The 17,481-nt window shown below is 39.7% G+C and overlaps 1 protein-coding gene across 3 annotated transcripts in view; it reads left to right on the forward strand.

Moving 5' to 3' along the window:
* Positions 1 to 17,481, forward strand: part of DLC1 (DLC1 Rho GTPase activating protein) — a 438,391-nt gene that overhangs the window by 228,518 nt on the left and 192,392 nt on the right. Inside the window, exon 1 of one of the 3 annotated variants that reach the window (XM_011934901.1) lies at positions 10,819 to 11,105. The exons of the other annotated variants lie outside the window; for them this stretch is intronic. Within the exon in view, the coding sequence (XP_011790291.1) occupies positions 10,967 to 11,105 (139 nt within the window). The 5' untranslated portion in view covers positions 10,819 to 10,966. Of the gene's footprint in view, positions 1 to 10,818; positions 11,106 to 17,481 lie in introns of those variants that run through there. 3 annotated transcript variants of the gene reach the window in all.

Here is a 17,481-nt window from a genome sequence, read left to right on the forward strand (position 1 = left end):
GATTTATTTCTTTAACCCATACCATTTTAAAATATAATGAAAATAAAGTATTAGAAAAAAAAATTGGAAAAGAAAACATAAAATAGAAGCCTAAGTTTTTTTATCATTAGATTCAACATACATAAAATTAAGAAGTTTCTGAATGTTTACTTTCCATTTCTGTGCTCCTCTCTGATCATCTGTCTAGACCCTGACCAGCCATTCATTGAATTGGCCACACCTTGATTAGTTTCAGAGGCCAGAAAGCCCAAGACAGTAAGAAGTGGCAGGGAAAGTTAGAGTCAGAGTTTCCCAACTCTTTAGTTGAAGAGATTAGGAAATCAATGAAGGCATCAGGTTTCTTTGATTCCCACCACATCTCTTAAATTTATTAACAAGAGTCCCCTGACACATATACACACAAAGGAATCTGTACAAAAGAAGCATTTGCTAAAAATCTCCACGGTCTTTCACCATCTGCATTTGTGCTTCAGTCTCTAGGGTGCTCAGCCTTCACCTCAGATCCCCTCTTTCCTGTGAAGTTTGCAGACTGTCATCTCCTGTACAGTTTCAACTCATGCAAACACATCGTGAGGTTCCATCTCCCACAATTCTATTTTTCCTTTTATCAAAGGCTTTCTTTTATTCCTTCTTCTCCTCACTTGTCTTTCTTTAGCATTTTGTATGCCAATCAAAAGAATAAGAGTTTCACTTTTTCATGTGTTTTTTTCTATTTTTTTCCTATTTCAAAATATTTAAGAAAAGGTTTTTGGCTATCAGAGAGACTGTGAAAATTTACATTCTTTTGCTGCTAATATTAGCAAAGTGCCTGCTCACTTTAATAAGTATTTTTTCAGGTTGCATTCTGTGCCTTGAAAAGGAATATATATCCATACAAACAACATATTCTCATATAATAATGCAATACAATAGAAACATCATTATTGAGTTGACATGTTTTTACACTTTTATGATGAATGGATACTAATAATGATTCAATATAAAATGACTCTTTCATGAAACCATTAAAATAAATTTTACTATTGACATTCAAAGTACTTTATTATAATAAAATCTAATTCAATTAACACAGCACTGGGTATGTCATTTTGATATATACATACTCCAAGTCAGTGATTATTTCTTAAACAGCACTTTTTTTCTCTAGTGATAGAAAAACCACCTCCTCTCCTCCTCCCTGTGAAGTTATATATCTAATTTTCAGAGATTGAGGGTTCTGATGGTTTGCTTTGGTTAGAGAATTTCTGTCGATATCAAAGTTTGAACACTAAGCTTCTATTACCCAATTCTATCACTTCCATATGTTCCGTGAAATGCTTATTCATAAATCCATTGATTTTTCAATTGGATTGTTTCTATTTTGCTTTTTGATTTACAGAAGTGCTTTATTTGTTATAGATAATAACACTGTATTGCATACTTATGATGCAAATATTTCCTCAATTTATCACTTTGCTTTTCATCATCACCCCTAAAAATTCTCTCATGTACCAAGTAGTTAATCTCATCCCACATTCACCCCATTCCCAGCCTCTGGCAAGCACTGAGCTGATCTCTGTCACTATAACTTTGCCTTTTGTAGAATTATCTATAAGTAGAAAAAGGCATTTGTACAAACGTATATTTTTATATATCTTTAGTAATTCCTAGGAGTGGAATTCATTGGTAAGGTACATTTAACTTTATAAGAAACTTCCAAGCTGTTTCCAAATTGCTTAAACAATTTTACATTCCCACCAGCAATCTGTAAGAATTCCTGCTGCTCCACATTCTCTCCAACACTTAGTATGGTCAGTCTTTTTAATTTTAGTATGTAATGGTATCTCAACTGGCTTTAATTTGCATTTCCCTAATGATTTATGAGGTTGGACATCTTTTCATGTACTTATTGGCCATTCATATATCTTCTTTTGTGATGTATCAGTTTAAACCTTTTGCCCATTTGTTAAAATGTGGTTGGAAGAAGATGATCAGAAAACTTCTACAAATCTAACAATTTTACTCTTACATTTAGGTCTCTGGTCTATGTTCCATTTAGAGCTCATGTTTGTTTCAGGTGTGAGGTAAAGCTCAAGATTCCTTTTTTCCATATGGTTATGCAACTGCCCCAGCACCCCAGTTGTTGATAACCTATTTCAGCTAGATTATCTCCCCTCCATTAGCTAACTTTAGCACCATATAGTACGGATCTATTTCTGGAATCTTTGTTCTGTTCCTTTAGTCTATATTTCTATTGTTAAATCAATACCACCCTGTCTTGATTACTGTAGCTTTTATAGTAAATCTTGGAATCAGGTAGTGTAAATCCTCCAACATCACTCCACTTTCAAAATTATTTTGGCTCCTTTAGGTCTTTTGTATTTCCATATAAATTAGAATCAACTTGTCAGTTAAACAAACAGACAAAATCCCTGCTGGAATTTTTATTAGTTTTGTGGTGAATCTATAATTTGGAAGAATTAACAACCTAGCAATATTGTCTTCAAATGCATAAATGGTAAATCTCTATGTATTTAGATCCTCAATTTCTCTTAGCAATATTTTGTAGTTTTTGGTGTACAAATTTTTGTACAAATATTTTATTAAATGTATCTCTAAGTATTTCATATTTTTAATCATGCATGGTATTTTCTTGTTTTAACTATGAAATGTTCATTTCTAGTATAGGAAAATACAATTGATTTTGTATATTAATCTTCAATCCTGTGATCTTGCTAAACTCACTTTTTACTTTTAGTTGATCTGACTAGAGATTAAGCAATTGCATTGATCTCTTCAAAGAACCAGCTTTTGTTCTTCTAAACTGTTTGTTGGTTTTTAATTTTAGTGCTTTCTGTTATCTTTTTATTAATTTATTTATGTATTTATTTATTTTTGAGACGGAATCTTGCTCTGTCACCTAGGCTGGAGTGCAATGGCACGATCTCGGCTCACTGCAACCTCTGCCTCCCAGGTTCAAGCAATTCTCCTGCCTCAGCCTTCTGAGTAGCTAGGATTACAGGCGCCCACCACCACGCCCAGTTAATTTTTGTATTTTTAGTAGAGACGGGGTTTCACCATGTTGATCAGGCTGGTCTCAAACTCCTGACCTCAGGTGATCCACCTGCCTTGGCCTCCTGAAGTGCTGGGATTACAGGCGTGAGCCACTGCACCGGGCCATTATCTTTATTATTTTTTTCTTTCTTCTGCTATCAGGTCCAAAGCAGTCTTTATTTTAGGACTAATTTAGCCCCGCTGCTGAGGCATGACTCTTCTGGGGATTATACCTAATGCTCCATATTTCCTGAGGTCTCTTCATACTCACTGGTAGGAACACAAACTAATGCCAGCCTTGTGTGCGCTCCAGGAAGTGACTGCACTTCCACTGGACTGGAAGTGACTCTAGTCCACTGATTTCCAGGGTTTCTTTCCTAGCCTTGGAGAGTTCCTTCTCATGCTGGTGCCTATCCATATTCAGCCAAAGGCTTGGGAAGACCCCTCTGCAGATCTCACTCTTTGTTCTGCTCCGTCTTCATTGATACTCTGCCCTACAAATTCTAGCTGCCTCCATTCCCCTAAATGCTGATCTGTATCACCTCAACATTGGTAGGCCATGCTGAGTGGCTCATATCCATCATCCCAACAGTTTGGGAGGCTGAGGCAGGAGAATTGTTTGAGCCCATGAGTTTGAGACCACCCTGGACAATACAGGGAGTTCTGATCTCTACAAAACATTAAAAAATTAGCCAGCGTAGTGGTGTCCACCTGTAGTCCTGGCTACTCAGGAGGCTGCAGTGAGAGGATTGCTTGAGCCCGGGATGCAGAAGTTGCAGTGAGCCTAGATCGCACCACTACACACCTGCCTGGGCAACAGAGTGAGACCTTGTCCCAAAAAAAAAAAGAAAAGAAAAGAAAAAGAACTGCCAGGTTATGTTTGGTTTTCCCCTCTCTACTCTGTGGCCCCCAAATTGCCCATATGCAGAGGTGGTATCAGAACAATGGTCAGGCTTATCTATTTTTTTAAAACCTTCTCTCAGAGATTACAGTACTTCACAATATACTTTCTGGGGGGAAAAAAGTTGTTTTTCTTTTTCTTTCATGTGTGTGTGTGTGTGTTTCAGTAGGATCCCTTCGTACACAGAAGTCGACCTGCAAATACTTTTTTACCGAAACATTCAAGCTAGTTGATATTGCAATGTTTTGAGTCCTATCACAATATATAACATTTATTAATACTATGGTCAAAAAAGTATAATCAACAAGTTATGTTAACATAGAGAAATATTTGGGTCCCTGTTTGGTCTGATTTTTAAATCGTCTTTGAATGTATATGCCTGAGTATATCATGCAGCCGTTATCCAAAACTGCTTTTCATTTTATTGTTAGTGCAGGTGTGTTATTTGAGATCATTGATAATTGTTATAATCCAAAAGTAACAACGTCTGTCATTCTTTATGGACATTTGTGGCAATGACTGCATAGGAAGGTAAAATAATATGTGAGTTTTTTGGGGATTTTTCTCAGAAGGAAGTCTTCCAATTTAGAAACAGCAAGGGTTTATATTTGTATTTCAATCTCAACAAAAAGATACATGAAACAGTAAGTATTAATTTCAGTAACCACGATTTAAAAGCAATTCAAGTAATCATAATACACTTTACGTCGGTGAGAGCAGAGAAATTATAACCCCCGTTCTATGCTGTAATGCTAGGCTTCTTTACTAACGCACTGTAATTTTACATGGTGAAAAATGAAAGGATAAAAGAAAGAATAAAAATATGATAGGAATAAAATAAAATGAAGAACAAAATAAAGGAAATTATTTCCCCCTGAAGTTTGAACTGTATCTAAAATTATTTTATTATTAGATATTTGGTTCTTGCTAAGGTAATATAAGTTATAGATTTTTTTGCATTATTTTTGAAGTACCATTATTGTTTATTTTTCTACAGAAATTGCAAATGTTTAACCTTTTGAAATTACAACATAAAAGAAAACCTGAAATCATGACATAGAAAAAAATTCTGAAGGCATTTCTACATCCTCTTTCTTTTTTCCAGTATGTTTTAATTCCTGCCTCTCTGTTAAATATTTTCACATCGAAAACTATAGTCAACTACAGAGAGTGGAAAAGAAATGATCAAGAGAGGATTAAATCCAAAGAAACAACTCCAGAGAAAGATGTTCAAAGCAACTTGAAAATAGCTTAAGGAAAGCATTAAAATGGCCAATTACATACACTAATAGCTAGAATTCTGCTGAGGTATTTTTCTGAAGTGGAATGAGACCATCTAGCCAGTAGAGTTGTTTAAACTTTTCACTCCACTCTAACAAGAGGGACAAGTCCCCACCCTATGTAATTCTGCCACCCTCGAATCTCAACCAGAATAAATGATCTAGTCAATACCCTCATTAGCAAATGAGAAAACAAAATGCTGTCCTAAGATCACAAAGCTGTCTGGCAAGGGGCAGAATTGAAATCAAGTCCTCTTTTCCACAGGCAAGGTGACTTTTCATAGCCCAGGTAGAGATCTTTGCTTCAGAAAGCATAGTTACTGAAATTCAGCAGTCAAAAGGAAATAAGATATTGTTACATGACTCAAGAAGAAAAGGAAGTCCTTCTCGCTTCCCTAACATTCACTTCTTGTTTTATTGCAGCCTTTCCCCTTATAGATATATTCAACACTGTGCCCTCCAACAAGTTGATTTTACTCTGACAGAGAGTGTGATTTTGGTGTATACCGGAAGTTGTAGAGCAAGTCTCTGAACTGTGATCACCAGTCCTGTCAGTAAAGCTTTCTCAGCATAGAACCACATGTATACATTTATTTATGTATAAATTATATCTATAAATCACGGTACTTATATGCTTGTACATTATACAAAATGGAAATATTTAAAGAACTGTATGTGTACATACAGATATAGATTCCAAGATTTTCTCCCTGCCTTCCAAGAATAATTTTGTTTGCCCCCAGGTCAGAGATAATCAATTTGAAGAAAATCATCATTGTAGTTTGTTGGTCTATCAAACATCAGTATACACCTAATAGTGCAAGCCACCTTGATTTGAGCCCTTTGGTCAAAAATATTTAATAGAGCTTATCACAAAGAAGATTCTCAACCATATTCAGTGGAATCCTTAGGGTTCCAAATGTAGAAGCAGATTAACAAGTAAAATTTCCAGTTGCCAGAGCAAATGCTCTAAAGATGATTATATTATCTAAACATTTCAAAACGAAAGTGGTCCTCCACGACATGTAACCCACATGCTAGATGCCAGTTATCACCATGAACAGAAACCATTTAGACATCCTTCAGAGTTACAGAGGCTTCATTCTACGAATACTCCTTGTCATGGACTATTGGATACCTACACAGTGGAGAACATCTTCTGTGGAGTTACAACATTTTAGGCAGATATATTGTGCTGGGGTCGGCACTGCCATTCACTAAGCGTGCCATCCTATTTCAGGGGCTGGATCACTCACAGGACTTAACCAATGGGGTTATAATCATTTTCTTTCTATGCCAAAGACCCGGATCCAAACATGGTATTAACTCTGAATAAGCTTTTCATTTCCCGTCGTTATTCACATTCTTTTGAAAGGATCTTCCAGCAGTTTAGGTAGTCCTAAATGTTCTCATTGGTCCAAAGAAGGGTTAAATGAGTTTCATCAGCAACAGTGGCCACAAGACAAAAGTGGATTTATGTTACACAGGCTTGGAAAAGAAGGGTCCCTAACATTAAATCAGAGAAGATGGAACCTAGAAACACTATAAAATTAAAAATTTTGTTTGCAGTAAGATAAAATGTATATATCAGACAAAATTAAATTAAATTAGTAATACATTACCACAGCAGGATGATTTTCTTATATGGAAAATGTTAGAGACTTACTTAAACCAGAATCACTAGCTTAGGATACAGACTAGAACCTCTGCTCTCCAGGGATCTGGAAGAGTTTACACAGCTTCCCTGGTCAAACAGCACCTCCACTAATGGCTGAAACTAACCCTTTATCACAGAAATAAGAAACTGCAAACCTATCAAAGCATAACGTCGTCATTCTCTCTCTCTTTTCTTTTTTTTTTTTTTTTTTTTTTTAAAACAGAGTCTCACTCTGTCGCCCAGGCCGGAGTGCAGTGGTACAAACTCAGCTCACTGCAAGCTCCACCTCCAGGTTCACTCCATTCTGCCTCGGCCTCCCGAGTAGCTGGGACTACAGGTCCCACGACACCCGGCTAATGTTTTGTATTTTTAGTACAGACAGGGTTTCACCGTGTTAGCCAGGATGGTCTGCTGACCTCGTGATCCACCCGCCTCGGCCTCCCAAAGTGCTGGGATTACAGGCGTGAGCCACTGCACATGGCCGATTCTCATTTTTCTTATGATTCCCAGTGGGATCTTGAAAAATCAATGAACTCCTCATATTCCTACTTGTTCTACCTACAAAGCTGAGACAACACTAATTATCACAAACTATTCTCACCTCTCAGTGTCACAGAAAACTGGGATAGTTTGAAGTTTGTGGAAATACAACTTGAGGAATTGTATAAGTGGCAGATTCTAAGCAGCACCTTTTCTGTGTATAGCATTTCTAGTGGCCTCCAAAGAAAGCAAAATGTAAGAATAATTTAAAATTGGTTGTGTATTAGAATGTCTTTACAGCATACACATAAAATATAGCTGAGATTCATCCACAAGGGGCTGAAATACCCTTACAGTGAAATTTGGACTTAATGAGTTATCAGAAATGAGAGACCAAGTTGCCAGCTCTACATTGGCCTACGGTAAAACCTATAATTAAAGTTTGCCTTGCTCAACAATGCTTAACTGCACTTCCCCTCCTGAAATACTCTGCCAATAAAATTTACATTTATGCCATGAGGTTTCCTTTGAAAAAGACAAACAAAACATAAAAACCTCTTAGATAGGTGAGGGCTGTGGGTCCTTCTACCTAATGCAACTTATACTAGGAATAGGCAGGTGTTTCTAACACCTACTGAGATGAGCTTCACTGAAGAACTGTGAGTACCGTCCTAGAGAAAGTGTGTTGCTAAGAGGAGGAGGGTTGTTTTATAACACTTTGGAAATTAGACCTGAGTGCTCTATTGTTAAACAGTGTGTGTTGAACTAGACCTTGGTTCTCTTGGCTCATTGCCCTTGAATTTCCATAGTCGGGATCACCTCAAACGCATCTGCAGACTCAGGATTCTGCCACACCCTAGGTCCTGTTGGTTATTTTATTTTGGCTAAGATTAAAGAGCATTACCTCATAGCTTGGTATCAACTGAACCTAGATAACACTAATGGGTCACTATCATTACTATCATCGTTAATTTAAGACCAACCAAGTTGATTAGGAAGCTAATGAGTTTTTGAGGTAGACAGCTCCGGGCATGAATCATGGATCTGCCACTTACTATCTAAGCTTTTTCACATTTTTTCTAAGCTTCAAGTTTCCTCATCTCTAAAAAAAGTGATAATAATACCTATACTGGATCTCTGATGACTTGCTAATCTATATACAATACTAAAAGCATTTATCATACATAATAGGGACTTAATGAATGCTTATTTCACTTTACTGCTCCCCTTCCTTTCTGTGTTTAGGTATAGAAAAGCGTCCTATCGTTATAGTCAGTCACTTTACATGACTCAAACAACCAGCTGTTGATCATGCTGGGAGCAATTGTGTGTCCCTAACTTTATCATTGATCTAGATTGGAAATTCAGGCGAGGTCAGTGCCTAGGAGGAGTTAGGAATCCAGGCTGTATTTTCCTTTGTGTTCCTATAACATTTTGCGTAACACTTTGAACATGCTTCTACCTTGAAACGTATCACATTATTTTGGAACTATTTTTGGTCAATGTGATATTTCCTCCTTGAAGACAGAGTTGAGGTCTTACTCGTCCTAAAGTTCCGCAGGCCTAAAACAGCATCTGGTGAAGGGCACTACCCATGCCATGGGTACTTCATGTCATTCCTCCACAAAACGGGTCCAGATGACAAGATTCGATGTGCTTCGAGGTGTTCAGATCTCTTTGCAAGAGAAACACACACAAACTTTGGGGACATTATTTTAGAATGGAACCAGGTTATGGCAATCATATTCTCTGAAAATCTTTAATAGAGGATTTTCATTTGGAATCGGCCTCTTCAGGCACAGAGGTCTATATGCTTCAGCAGTTAGCATGCATTCTCTCCTAATCTATGCCCGGTCCAACGATAAGGCAAAGACGTGGATATCTACCATGAAGTACATTCTCAATGGGGGACATTCATGAGCTTTAACAGTTTGGGAACAACACAGTTTAGGACATATGGGTTATTAATAAGCACTGGTACTAATGTTAGTCGTAATTCATGAGCGCAGTCTCACTATTTTCATAATCATCCTTTGTATAATTAACTTGTCAAAGATATACGGTGAAAATAATGCATGTTGTAGAAATTAGAAGACTCAGGAGATCAGTGTGGGTTGAAAATGACTTTGTGTGTAAAAATAATTATGGTAATAATTAGCATTTGCATGGCTTCTTGCAATTTACAAAGTGTTTTTACAACATTATCTCATCTTGCAAAGGTCATGAACTGGCCTTTAGATTCTATCTTATGCCAATATTAAGCGTCACTGCCAAACCTTGTGCATTATAAGGTAGGATTTGGTAGACAGGAAGAAAAGAGGATTAATAATGCATTTAAAAGGCAAAAAATCTGCCAAATTTATTGGCGTAGAAATAGATTTATTTGGCATTTTAGAAACTAAGGTGCGTATCTTGTAAAAGAAGCAGTTGGCTCATATTTTGATTTCACAGTGCTTGGCACTTTTTTTACATTTTGGAGGGTGAGTTTTTGATGTGCGATTGTAATGAGGAAGTTCACTTACTTGGAACTAAAAGATTCATAACATCGGGATATTTGAAACTTTCTAAGGGGCAAAACCTAGAGTGACTTGATTAAACCAACGTAAGTAGAAGTATGGTTAGAGAGAAAATGTGAGGAGCTGATCAATATTTTGTTTAAAACTCAGGTGTCCATTTCTTTATTTTATTTATTTTAGAGACAGGGTCTTGCTCTGTCCCCCAGGCTGGAGTGCAGTGGGGGTGACCATGGGTCACTGCAGCCTGGAACCCCTGGGCTCAAGCGATTTTTCCCTCTCTAAGCCTCCCAAGTAACTGGGACCACAGGTGCATGCCACCACAACCGGCCTCATTTCTTGTAGGGGTGGGGTCTTGTTTGTTGCCCAAGCTGTTCTCAAGCTCCTGGCCTCAAGTGATCCTCCAGCCTCAGCCTTTCCAGGTGCTGGGATTACAGGCGTGAGCCACAGTGACTGGCTTCTCAGGGGTCTCCACTTCTTAGAGAGAATCCAGATTGACCTGTAAAATGCTTCTTCCAGCCATATCTTCCTTCCCACAACCACAACTAAAGGTTGAACTTCCTATCTCATCAACCGCCTAATCTAAAACCATGAGTTAATGAGATAAAAATGAGTTACTAAAATGCAAATATTCTTGAGAATCAACCTTGAAAGTTAAAGACAAGGTCACCTGCCAGCCCCACCCTCCGACCTCCCCTGCTTGCTTGCCTCCGGCGCTGCGTTTCCCTTTGAAAACGCGAGGTCACCTGGACTGCCCCTGAAGGGGAGACCTGCTGTGTGACCGAGGAGCAGCCCGGCGCGGACCCAGGTGAGTCATTGGGTTACACAGGAAGCGAGACGCCTCCAGATAGCTGGGCTGCAGCTCGCGCGCCCCGCGAGGGTGTCGCCGGCGCAGGGTAAGCCTTTCCAGATGTGGCCGCCGCGCGCGCTTGGCCGCTGGCCAGGAGGCCGCCTGCAGTCGGCGCTTCCCGGGGCCGCAGTGCCAGCCGCAATGCCGGGCTCCTGAAGGCAGGCGACAGCCTGCGGCCGGGAGGACAGCGCGGGGCGGAGGACGGAGGCATGGTCGTGGCGCCCGGGCTGCGCTGAAGGCGTCTGCGAGCGGATGGGGGACCCCAAGGCCCACGTGATGGCGCGCCCCCTGCGAGCCCCTCTCCGGAGGTCCTTTAGCGATCACATCAGGGACTCCACGGCCAGAGCCCTGGATGTCATTTGGAAAAACACCAGAGACAGACGGCTGGCAGGTGAGAGGCGGAGGGGGATTGGAGACCGGGGGTGAGGGGTATTAAACAGAAAACAATTTACCGCGAAGGCGCAGTGATGAGCTTGGATCATGAATGATCTCATCAGCTGGGTGAAGTTTCATTCTTGTCATGGTAGTGTGTTCGGTCTCCCGTTCTCTAGTATTTAATGTTGATGGAGTGTTGAGATTTTTGTGTGTTTGTTTTGCGTAACGCCGCTCTGGTTACCGGTGTGATTCTTTCTAGATAAGGAATGATGAGAGTTGTGGGGTTTTTTAACCTTGAAAAGAGAAGCAAGGTCCTTGTGACTGTCAGGAAATCGGTAGTGATGAACAACCGCCGCAAAAGCCCTGAGCTCCGCGGGGCTGTCTCGGGTCAGCTTTGGAGCTGAAGCTGATCAGGTGTGAGGTGCCCTGGCGTGTGCGCAGGAGAGGGGCCTGGCAGGTCTGTGTGTCCGTGGAGTGATGGGCGCTGCCCAGTGAAAGCCTGCTGGTACTTCCTCTGGCAGCCTGGAGCTACTCTCAGTTCCAAGAGGGTGTCATGTATGCCAGAGGCAGGCGTTTGAAATATAATAAAACATAAACACAGTGGTGCAATTCAAATGCTCTAGGGCTCATGTGACAGCCACCAAATGGCAGACTGTGTTTGCAGGAGTCCAGGGAGGAGATAGGGACTTCTGTCTCATTTTGTTGGGATAAAATAGCATCTCACTATGATTGGAAAAAACTCTCTGAATCTGGGTAGAGTTTCCCAATAGCGTTTATGGTGCCTTCTTGTTTGCTCTCCAAGTCTGTGTTTCTATGCCATCTACATGGATGGGTCAAAGACTATGTTTTCTTAACCTTTTTGGTCAATCCAGTTGTTTTCCATATACTGAAGGAAGGTCTGAATTGTTACAAATATTAGAGGTGGCCTCTAAGAGTCAATACAGAGTTCTGTGCTGTGTTCTTAATAAAAGGTCGTTTGATTTTCACATAATTGTCCTGACATGACTTGAACAGGGGAAATTTCTGTGCGATTATGATAAAGCAGATTGTGAAGATAACCTGCTAGTTTCACACCCTCATAGACTCTTAAGATTGTTCTGAATGCACATAAAAATCTTTCTGTCTGTTACACTAAACAATATTCCCCAGGACTGACGGAGAAAAGAAACAATGTCAAGTTTAACCATTAGGTAGGGAAGGGAGCAAAATATTTTAAATTTAACCATTTTATTATTGCTTTAGAGGAAAATGTGGCACCCTAAACAAATACGACTTTCCAATATGATTTTTTATTTAATTCTTTAAGGAAGTTTAAGATATAAGATTTGGGAGTAAAAAATTCACAACTATAATTGGTTGACAATTTAAAAGAAAAGGTAGTTTCTTCATAGTTGTCTTGTTTAATAAACAATGCTGCAAGTGAAAAGATTCTATAAATAATATCTTACTAAAGATAATGGAGAAATATCTTGTGGTTTAATGTTTTAATTTGAAAGTAAGACTAATTCAGACATTTATGGTTCTGAGATTTCCTCTTACATTTTCATAAATAAATAGCCTTTCACAGCTGATGAGAATAATAATATCCTCTAAGAATAAGAATATTATCCCTGGAAAGTTGCTCTCTTTCTTCTCATTTGTCTGTTATATATTAATACTACATTTGCAGTCAAAACCTAACAGCAAGTGTAAATTAATGAAAACACTTAGAGAAAAACGGTTACTTTTTATTGTGTGATGAAAACTCAAATGTTTTCACAACTCTAGCAGCAAATAGGATTTTTGCTGCTGTAGGTCCATCAAGGGAAAGAATTCTTTATGCTGCCCAGGTTTTCTAAGAGCAGTATGGACCTCTGAAGTAATTCACACAGTAGAGAATCCAGATAACATACCTGAAAGGAAAAGACTTTGACTATGACAACAGACTCCGATTATGGGGGACCTGGACACATCTAGTGTCCTCCTCACTCTTGGCTCATGGCTGGAAGCTCATTTAGTCAAACAGATTGACTTGGTGCACATCCAAACCTCAACAGCGCTTGCTTCCATCCCTTTCCCTCAAGCTTCTCGTCTGCACTCAACCCTTCACGCTCACCAAACGTTAAACAATGGGGGCTAACAATCCACAAAAAGTCACTTCTCTGAACACCAGAGAAAATCTTTGTTATATATCATAGCACCTTGCCTTCGTGTGCAGAATGGAGGGCAGTAGAAAGCCCAAACCCTTTTCTTTAAGTTGTGAAATTAATGAGGTAACAGGTAAAAAGTGTTTTTTAAGTCCCTGGAAGATAATACTTCTGTTAATAGTACCTAGAATGTTATTTCAGTGATGATTATTGCCTTCCTGACTTTCATCAGGTTTCTCAAAAACTAATCTGAGATTTTAGTTTCTTTCACCTAACCAAAGGGTTTGGTCGTGGGATAACATGTGAAGTTTCCTTATTAGGTATATTCTCATTCTCTGGTTCTCTCTCTCTCTCTCTCTCTCCCTCTCTCTCTCCCCCTCCTTCCTTCTCTCACCTTCCCCCGCCACCCCACACACACAAACACAATTCTGCTACCCCAAATGATGTCACGTACAAAAACCATCATTTACATCTTCTTGTCTTAAACTCCCTTCTACATGAAACAGGGAGCCTGTCTGTTATTTTTAAGCATCTGCAGCCTTTTATAAACAATATACAGAATTGTTGCTAGGCAAAGGCCTTCAGGTTGTGAGGAAGGACAGATCAGATTGTCTTACTTCCATCCCCCTTTATATATGATCCACTTTTTCTGCCCAATTATATCCCACAGGAGTTTCTCTTACTCCTATCCTCTACTACCATTATTCCCAACCCCAAAGTACTCTGTCTTCTTTGCTAAAAGCAGAGGATGGTATTGAGTTTTCAGTGAATTAGAACTTTGAGGATGACAGTGGTTGAGCGATGCAGGGGACAGCTTTTTGCTGGATGAAGTGTGCTTCCTTCTTAAAGCCCCTCTGTGCTCTCACCCCCTCCTCTTTGATTCATGGACATCTTGTCAATAGGGTGCATTCCTGAAGGGCAGTTGCCTCTTAATCCTTCCATAGAGGGCCTTGTAGCCCGCTTTTGTGCCCATGGATCTTTTATCATTCTTTTGAAACCTATGGATCGCTTCTCAGAATAATATTTTTAAATGCATAAATAAAATATATAGAATTATAGAGAAAACCAATTATAGTGAAATATAGCTATCAAAGTATTTGAAACATAAAATTATGATGTATTAGTATACTGTGAATGAATTATATAAAAGCATAATGCCTTTAAAATATGGACAAGTCAGTATAAGTTAAAAGCTACTTTTTTGTTTGTGTTGTTTTTTGTTTTGAGACAGTCTTGCTCTGTTGCTCAGGCTGGAGTGCAGTGGCACAATCTCAGCTCATTGCAAGCTCTGCCTCCCGGGTTCATGCCATTCTCCTGCCCAGCCTCCAGAGCAGCTGGGACTACAGACACCCGTCACCATGTTAGCCAGGATGGTCTCGATGTCTTGACCTCGTGATCTACCTGCCTCAGCCTCCCAAAGTGCTGGGATTACAGGCGTGAGCCACCGCACTCAGCCAGTTAAAAGCTATTTTTAAAGGTATCATGTGCACACTGTTGTTATTTAACTCAAATAAGAACATAAGTTGTGTATTAACCTGGTCTTTGACTCGTCCCCTTGTCACTCACCATTATAGATATAGGGAAACTTGGGAGGCAATGTCCACAGCTAGGTCACAAATTTGTGAACCTACAATTTGACTGTTTGGTGGCTGAATGACCACAAGGCACAGATCTGCCCAGTAGCTGGCCAGTAAGGTCACGTGAACACCTTACTTGTGTTATTCACCCAGACCAGCCTGGGTGAACCCCTGTGGACAGAAAAATGTCAATCATGTATGATCTGGAGTAGGTCTACTAGTGACATCACTGTGGAGTAGGGATGAATGTAAGTGATATTCTACGATATCTACAACTGTTAACTGATACGCAAATGTCCAGTTTCTATTGGTGGCAAAGTCACAGGGACAGCTATGACCATTGAAGGCGAGCAGGATAATTTCCCAACATTTATAATTGGAGCAAATGCTAAATTTCAGTTAGAGCTTAGTGACAATGCAAACATAATGTTTCCTCATCCAAGTTCATAGGCCTCTGAATCTCTGTTTAATATTTGCTGTGGCTTTTAAATACCTGTAGTCAAAAATTCTCAGACTGAGATGCTGGGCTCTCCTATATGAGCTGGCTGAAATTCCTTGACGTACATTTGACAAAGCTCCACAAACAAGTTTGGACTGATAGACTGATAAGACTGCCTCTAAGGAAAAATAAAAGAAATTAAAATTGAGGCTAGAAAGAGTTAGAGAGCCTGAAAGTCAGGCAAAGCCACGACTACACATGCACAGCTTTCTTCAGTTTAGGCAGTGGAATAAACAAATAAGCTGAAAGAAATCAAATACTAGTCTTTTTTGCTTGTTTGTTTGTGTTTTGAGACAGAGTCTCACTCTGTCACCCAGACTGGAGAGCAGTGGGGTGATCTCGGCTCACTGCAACCTCCACCTCCCTGGTTCAAGAGATTCTCCTGCCTCAGCCTCTCGAGTAGCTGGGATTACAGGCACCCACCACCTCGCCTGGCTAATTTTTGTATTTTTAGTAAAGATAGGGTTTCACCATGTTGGCCAGGTTGGTCTTGAACTCCTGACCTCAAATGATCCACCCACTTTGGCCTCCCAAACTGCTGAGATTACAGGCATGAGCCACTGGGCCTGGTCAATACTAGTCTTTATTTAACAACATCTAATAAAGTCAGAGCTACTAAATAGTATCAATTATATGGACTTTTAAAAAAAAAAGTGATTTCTTCTCTCAATTTGGGAAACATGACATATAAGGGAAAAAGTCTAAATGCCTCCAACTGATTAAGATATGTGGTATGACATTATTTCCAGAAACATTTAAGAGTCTGGGTACAGTAGCTCATGCCTGTCATCCCAAAAATATGGAGTCCTGGCAGGAGGACTGCTTGAGGCCTGGAATCCAAGACTAGCCTGGGTAACAGAGTAAGACCATGTCTCTACAAAAAATTTAAAAATTTAGCCAGGCATGGTGGCACCCACCTGTAGTCCCAGGAGCTGAGTCAGGAGAACCACCTGAGTCCAGGAGTTCAAAGTTACAGTGAGCTATGATTGTGCCACTGCACTCCAGCTTGAGTGACACAGCAAGACCTCATCCTCTAAAAAAAGAAAGTAAAACAAACAAAAATATTTAAGAGAAAGGAGAAAAAACTGAATTCCCTATGAAGAGGGCAAGAAAATTTAGGCAAACCTCAATCCAAGTGAGAGTCAATAGACATAAAATAAATTCTTCAAGTAACTACATTAGGTTGAAATCCCCTGAGGTATTTTACGGAGTTCAGGATCATATGTCTTTTGCAAAATAGATTTTTACATTGCAGCTGATCAGTCCTCCAATTCACTAGCAAAAAAAATGCTGGGCACACTCTGTGGTACATTGACTCTCAGTTCAGTGGGGCATCAGGAATTCTGGCCCACTTCCAAGAAAGGGCAACCACAAACATCAACTCCTGTGAACTGTTCTCTGCTCATTTGGTTCACAGTGAAAAGCAAGTAAGGGCATATGTAATGCCTTTTAACCATGAGTGATGTAGGCCTCAAAATATGCAGCCTCCTCTAGTAAACAAAGACTTTTCCAATCATAGGCAACACCAGAGGAGATTTTTAAAGACAGACAACCATTAGGGAAGCTTCGTAAGATACTGCAATGTGAACACGTATCTAGATTAAGTTAAATGATACTGTTTCAATAAAAAGTGGAGCATGTTGATCTCAAGGGTGGCTTTGATGAGAGAATATATTATATAGTGGCTTAGAGAGTTGCCTGCAATGTTGGGCTGCCTGGGGCTGAGTCCTGGCTCTTGCACTGGGTAGTATTAGGCAAGTCAGTGTTCCTTGCCAATACGAAAAGAATAACAGTCCCTATGTCATGAAATGGTTTTAAGGATTAAATGAGCTACTCTGCGAAGTGCTTAGAAGAGTCATTGACATATACAAAGCATTCCATCAGTTTCAGTCTTGATACCCTACTTCCTGAGGGCCTTCACCTTGTTACCATGACACCTCTATAATTGGCTTAGGGCTTTTGGGCAAAAGTGGTTCAACCAGTCCAAAAAAAAAAAAAAGAAGAAGAAAGGGAAATGTAAAGTGTCAATGGCAAATGGAATAAATTTCTGTATCTCTGGAGAGGAAACAAAGAAGGATCTACTGGAGGTGATTTTTGTCGAGATCTTTGTGGACTCCAAAAGGAAATGACTGGAGAGTAACTGATTCCACACATTGATGAGGGAATCAGTCCTTGCATAGGAGCTTGTCA

This window comes from Colobus angolensis, unplaced genomic scaffold (assembly GCF_000951035.1).
Source record: "Colobus angolensis palliatus isolate OR3802 unplaced genomic scaffold, Cang.pa_1.0 Scaffold14, whole genome shotgun sequence".
In the NCBI taxonomy this organism is placed as follows: Eukaryota; Metazoa; Chordata; class Mammalia; order Primates; family Cercopithecidae; genus Colobus; species Colobus angolensis.